General features: G+C 47.9%; 2 protein-coding genes across 2 annotated transcripts in view; both read right to left on the bottom strand.

The window, feature by feature from the left end:
* The window catches only part of FANCI (FA complementation group I), an 86,243-nt gene extending 82,442 nt beyond the window's left edge, over nt 1-3,801 (bottom strand). Inside the window, exon 1 of the mRNA XM_006152788.2 lies at nt 3,718-3,801. The gene's annotated coding sequence lies outside the window, so the exon portion shown is untranslated. The remainder of the gene's footprint in view (nt 1-3,717) is intronic.
* ABHD2 (abhydrolase domain containing 2, acylglycerol lipase) overlaps nt 3,788-6,305 on the bottom strand; it is an 86,070-nt gene continuing 83,552 nt past the window's right edge. The window contains exon 11 of the mRNA XM_006152790.3: nt 3,788-3,886. Coding sequence (XP_006152852.1) covers nt 3,810-3,886 — 77 coding nt within the window. The 3' untranslated portion in view covers nt 3,788-3,809. The remainder of the gene's footprint in view (nt 3,887-6,305) is intronic.

Raw genomic sequence — 6,305 nt, 5'->3', positions numbered from 1 at the left:
TGTTTGCGACCTGACCCGGGTACTCACTCCCTTTGGTGGACGTGCTGGCCGCCTCTGGGCACTGAGATGCTTCACTGACTTCCCACCTGGAAGCAGACGCTGCGTCCTGCTGTCTGGCTAGTGGGGGGGAGGTGAGGGTTGACCCAGCCTGCCTGTTCCTACTGAGGTATTCCATCGAGTCAACCCAAACTTGTCTGCTTTTGCCTGTGGGGTTCTTTGCTATTTTCCAAAAAGTTGAGACTCCCCTTTTGCAAATTAAATCTTACATGGAATCTTGGTATTTAAACTGAAAGAAGAGTAAAGCTGCTCTGATTGAAGGGAGCTTAGCAACTTCACTCTCCTCACCCTGAAAACATCTGGAGTTCAAGTACAAGAGCCTGGGCAGGGGCTGGCAGGTGGGATGGTGGTTAAGGGCGCTGGACTCCCACATGGCTGACTGCAGTTCGAGTGCTGGACCTGGTGGCTTGCTTTCTCACCCTTTCTCTTTCTCTCTCTGGTCAAATTAAAAATTAATAATAATAACAAATGGAATTAAATAAATAGATAATTATTAAAAATACAAGAGAGTTATATCCCAAATCTGAAGGAAACTGGTTGATCCCTGTTGGTGGGCTCCCAGCTTACTCCCAGTGCCTAATTATGAGGACCACTTGGAGCCTGGGCCCATCCTGTGGCAGCTCTAAATCTACCTGTCTATTTAATTTGCTATAGGGTGCACGTACTTGCCAGAGAGGGTTGAGGAGATAGTGAGAAATCGTCCCCTAGGGAGGATGGCCACATAGTAATCTCTTTTCCCCTATCCTCCTCTGGGGATTTTAGGCATACATGCACACACACCAAACACATTTTCAAACCTCCAGATCCAGGACTTGAATTACACAGTCAGCCATGTGGAATCCAGCTGCTTTAACCTCCATGACACTGGCTGGCCCAAGCAACTCTAACTTTATAAATAATGTAAGGATGTGCAAAAAACTTCAGGCAGATGCTGACCCGAAGGCTTTTGGGCAGCTTGGACAAACACAAAAAAGATGTTGAGGTTCCCCCTCATAAGTCAGCAGAATCTTAGCCTAAGGGCCCGCCTGACAGAAAACTCAGTGGCCTTGTAAAGAAGCCATAGGGTCTGGACCCACTGAGCCACCTCTGTGGGCTTGCACTGCCCTCTGCTGGCCTTGCCCTGGCACTGCCCCTCCAGGGACAAGCTGTTTTTTGTAGGGAAAAGAGCTGTGCAGGCCGGCCCAGACCTTGCCTGGATGGTGGTAGCACCCTTGGGAAAATGTGTCTGACTATGGTGTTGGAATCAGACATGCTCAGCCTCACAAAACTCTGCATTCCTATGTGCATATAGGAATTCCCACAAGTGGCCACACCCCTACCCTGTGTTAGAGATAGAGAGGGAATGATAAAATAGTCTCTTGAAAGCCACCAACTGTGTAGAGGGGAAGATGGCCACGCCGCAATCCCTTCTCCTCCATTCTCCTCTCAGGATCTTGGGCACTCACGCACATGCGCCTGGCGTGAGTTTAAGCCACCGGGTCCAGGACTCAAACCATGGTCGACTACATGGGAGTCCAGCGACATAGCCATTACACTAACTGCTGGTCCCAGGATTTTTTTTTTTTTTTAAGAATTATTTTATTTATTTATTTATTTTTCACATGAGTTTTGCCAGAGAAAGACAGGAGAGAAGACAGGAGAGAGAGAAGGAGAGAAAGAGAAAGCCACCAGATCGGGACTCGAACAATGGTTGACCATGTGGGTATTCCAACGCCTTAACCTTGACGCCACCTGCTGGCCCCACTAGGATTTTTTTTTGAGAGAGATTTTCACTATAGGGCGCATGCGCTCCGCCAGACAGACAGAGACATAGAGACAGAAAGCGAGAAATCACCCCCCTAGGGGGGATGGTCACGCTGCAATCCCTTCTCCATTCTCCTCTCGGGATCTTGGGCACGCATGCACACGCGCCCGGCGTGAGTTTTAAGCCACCGGGTCCGGACGCAAACCGTGGTCGACTATGTGGGAGTCCAGCAACACAGCCATTACGCTAACTGCTGGTTCCCTAGGATTTTTTTTTTAAAAAGAGAGATTTTTTCTACAGGGTATGTGCGCTGGCTGGACAGACAGAGACAGAGAGATAGAAAGCAAGAACTCATCCCCCCAGGAGGGATGGCCACACCGCAATCCCTTCTCCATTCTCCTCTTGGGATTTTGGGCATGCACACACACGTGCACAGTGTGAGTTTTAAGCCTCCAGGTTCAGTACTTGAACCATGGTCGACTACGTGAGAGTCCAACGATGCAAGCATTACACCATCTGCAGGTCCCACTACCTGAGGATTTAAAGGCAAGCTTTGCACTTGAGCAGAGGAGAGAGAAGCAGGGCTGCAGGATCCTGGCTCCTCCAGCCTGGGCTGCAAAAGCCAGTGTGGGGAAGTAAGAGCCAACAAGCTCTTCCCTGAGGAAGAACAGCTCCTCCCTGGACTAGGCCAGCAGGTTGCCCTTATAGCAGGCAAGATGTGGAGGTGAAGACACCTTGATCCCCTGAGGTGACCATATTAAGAAGGAAAAGAGGACCAGCCCCATGGCCTGATGGTTAAGGGAGTTGGATTGTGAGAGGCAGTTAGCTAGAAATGAGCGGGCAGCCCTAAGACAACAGCAGAATTCCGGGCGTCTGTCCCGTCAATCACAACTTATCAGGAATCACAACCAGACCCTCCATGAGAACTTCCTTTCACCCAGCTCCTGGCGCCGAGCAGGTTATCTTCCCTCCTGCCATCCCAAATATACACACGCAAATTCACCACCGAGATGGGGTGCTAGGTCGACAATCTAGTTCTCACTGAGGCGTAAACTAATCGGACAGTTCATCCATACGTAAATGCTCCTACCTTCTGAGTCGACACTGAGCACGCATGACTGGCTAATTGAATTCCGCACTGGAGAGAGACACGTGTAGGCACAGGAAAAAGCCCCCAGATTCCAAACGAAGAAGCCAGATGCTATGATAAACTTCATCCTGAGAACTATTTATCACCAACGCTTAGAATAAATCTAACACCCAACCCCAGGCCCAGCAGAGTTGTCCTTCTCTGGCAGCTGCCCACCTGCACGCCTTTCTGGCATGAGGGGTGTATTTCTTTTCTGTTAAAAATCTTCACTTTCCTATTCAAACTTCTCTTTTCCTAGTTTACAAGTGTTTGTGGTTTTTCGTTTTGCATCTCAGGACAGGTCTGTAACCTTAAGAGATCTGGGCCCAAAGAAACCAGGATTTTACACGATGCAGCTCAACTCTCCCAGCCTGTAACAGGATCCCATGTGGCTGACCACGCAGTTAGAATCCTGGCCCCAGAGACCTGAAAAACACACCAGGTGCGCGTGCGCATGCGTGTGTGTGTGTGTCCCCAAAATCTGCCAAAGGAAGAAGAAACAGAGAAGGGACTGCAGTATGACCATGCCCCACTGGGTGCTTTTCCCTTTCCCTCTATCCATCTCTGGTGAAGACACATGCTTTCTGGCAATTAAACATTTATATTGAAAGGGACCAGCAGGTGGCACCCCCCACCCCCACCCTGGAGTGATTTCTCATCCTGCCCTCCAAGTCTTTCTCCAGCACACATGCTCTATACCAAAAGTGAAAAAAAGGGTTAGTTCTATGTGGTTCATGGCCACAAGGAGGGGTTTCATTTGTCCCCTTCTCAGAGAGGTTATTATTACCTGTGACGTCCTTCAACGGCGCAGGTGTATGGCCGGCACCTTCAAGGAAATCCCTCTAAGGACATCCAAGGGAGAAATGGCGAGAGGGGCTGTCATACGCGGGGCCACCGCGTTAGGTGTGTGGTCCTCACTGTGGGAAAGTTCTCCTGTAAGAGTAGAGCTGAGGGGCCTGTCAATGAAATGGTTAATAAATATCTGTTAGCACAATTGGGGCAGCAAGGGATGTGTCACTGGACACGGACCCAGAGGGTGGCCTCGGGACAGGTGCAAGGTGTGCTGGTGCTCCCACGTGACCACAGTGGCATGCTACTGGCACCGAGCCTGGACCTGAAATCTCTTCCATATAGTTGGTTCTTTTCATAGGAAGTATTCTTTGCAAGTTGATTTTCTTGGATCAGAACAGTCTCTTGTGGAGGATAGGAAGTGTATATGGGGGACTCTGCTTGCCAGAAAGAGAGAAAGCAAGCAGTCCCCAGTGGAGCGTGGTCACACTGCAATCTTCTCCATTTCTTCATCTTACTGGGCTTTTGGGCAGGCATGCATATATGCTCAGTGTTTTTTTCTTTTCTTTTTTAAATAATTGTTTTATTTAACTTTATTTACTTTCATTTGACCACAGAGGAGGGACAGAAAGAGAGAGGAGAGAGAAAGAGAGAGAGAGTGAAAGTGAGAAAGCAAGCTGCCAAATTCAGGGCTTGAACTGCAGCTGGCTATGTGGGAGTCCAGTGCCATTAACCACCACACCAACTGCCGGCCCCCATGCTCAGCGTCTTTCAAGCCACTGGAGCCAGGATTTGAATTGCTGTCAGCCATGTGCGAACTAGCTTCTTTAACCATGAAGATCACCATAGAGGGATGAATTTTGAAGTCTGGTATCAGATATTCTTAGGTCTCGTTAATGTGCACCCTCCCAGGACAGTACTCCACGCCCTGCATTGCTTCTCGAAGGTTTGGCATGGCCAGGAGGGAGAGGAACTCATAAAGCGAGGTTCCAGACAGTGGTGGAACTCTCCTGACTGAGCCAGTGACTCCCAGCTTGGGTGCAGACAGATCCACAGTCACCCAGCCAACCTGGTCCTCTCTTCATTGAGGTAACATGTGCCTAGTCTTTGAAAGAACGTTAGGAAAAACCACATCAGATCATGCCCAGCAAGCACCCTTTACAACTCTCTATATATTCCATCTACATGGTTCACTTTATGGTCATTAAAATATGACTGGGCCAATCCGTGGCCTGATGATTAAGGTGCTGGATCCCACGTGGCTGACTATGTGGTCTGAGTTCCGGACCTGGCAGCTTGAGAAACATGCTGGGTTTGTGTGTATATGCCCCAAATCCTGAAAGGAGGGAGAAGTGAAGGGAGAGGGATTGTGGCATGACCATCTCCCCAGTGGGTAATTTCTCACTTTCTGTCTCTCTCTAGTGAGTGCACACACCCTATGGCAAAAATCTATCTCAAAAAAGGAAAAAAATCTTTTATAAACAGTATGTAAGGTCATGCATCTACAAGGTTAATGTTTTTCTGTCTGTGTCAAAGGTATGGCTGGTTTTTTTTTTTTTTCCTGCATTTTTCAGGCATGTATTACTTTTATTCCATCTACATGGTTCACTTTATGGTCATTAAAATATGACTGGGCCAATCCGTGGCCTGATGATTAAGGTGCTGGATCCCACGTGGCTGACTATGTGGTCTGAGTTCCGGACCTGGCAGCTTGAGAAACATGCTGGGTTTGTGTGTATATGCCCCAAATCCTGAAAGGAGGGAGAAGTGAAGGGAGAGGGATTGTGGCATGACCATTCCTTGGGAGGTGCTTTTTTCACTGTCTTTCCAGCAAGTACATGTTCCCTCTGGGAAATTAAAAAGTGTTGCTATCTCACTTCTTTAATTTCTGGGCTTTCTTGCCCAGAGGAGCTGAGTTTACAAAGACACCTGGGGGCTGGTCATGTCTTTAATATTTGTTTCGTGTGTTTCCATGAAGCCCGTGCTTTGGCGAAGACGTGGGAAGAGTCCTTTCAGTTGGAAAATCCCCACTGCACAAAGAACACACAGCCACACCACGTTTTCAGTCTTTATTTCTTTTTTTAAGTAAAGAAATTCCATTGAATCAAAGATAACAAAATTACAGTTTTTGTTTGTAATGATCTTTGTTCACCACCACACAGAATCAGAGTAGAATCAGAAGTAATACGAGAACATAAAATGATCAAGGACACCATGGTTGAGTATAACTTCTTAATAAAGGTAAATATCCTCATATTTAGAAAAAATTGCATTGCTAGTTGCAAATCTTAAATGCCTCAGTGCTAAAGGATCCTGTATGACCCCCCCCAGCCCCACCCTAAAGATCCAGCAGCACAGAGGTTTTCAGAACACAAACTCAAAATATACAGTATTTTCAGGGCAGCATTGTGAGTTTCCAAAAACCTGAATGGAACGAAACTGAAATGAACCAGAGTTAGGAATGTCAAAGTGATGGTTCTCCAAAATCAATCTGGAAGCAGATCTGCCAACATAAGAATGGGGTCGGACGGAGTCTGACCAGGAAAAAGAGAGATGCAAACTGCTCCCCGCCCCGCCTCCCCACCC

The sequence above is a fragment of the Tupaia chinensis genome, unplaced genomic scaffold (genome assembly GCF_000334495.1).
Source record: "Tupaia chinensis unplaced genomic scaffold, TupChi_1.0 Scaffold000359_1, whole genome shotgun sequence".
NCBI classification, from domain to species: domain Eukaryota; kingdom Metazoa; phylum Chordata; class Mammalia; order Scandentia; family Tupaiidae; genus Tupaia; species Tupaia belangeri.
The sequence above is the reverse complement of the archived record's forward strand: the minus strand, read 5'-3'. Positions and strand labels throughout refer to the sequence as shown.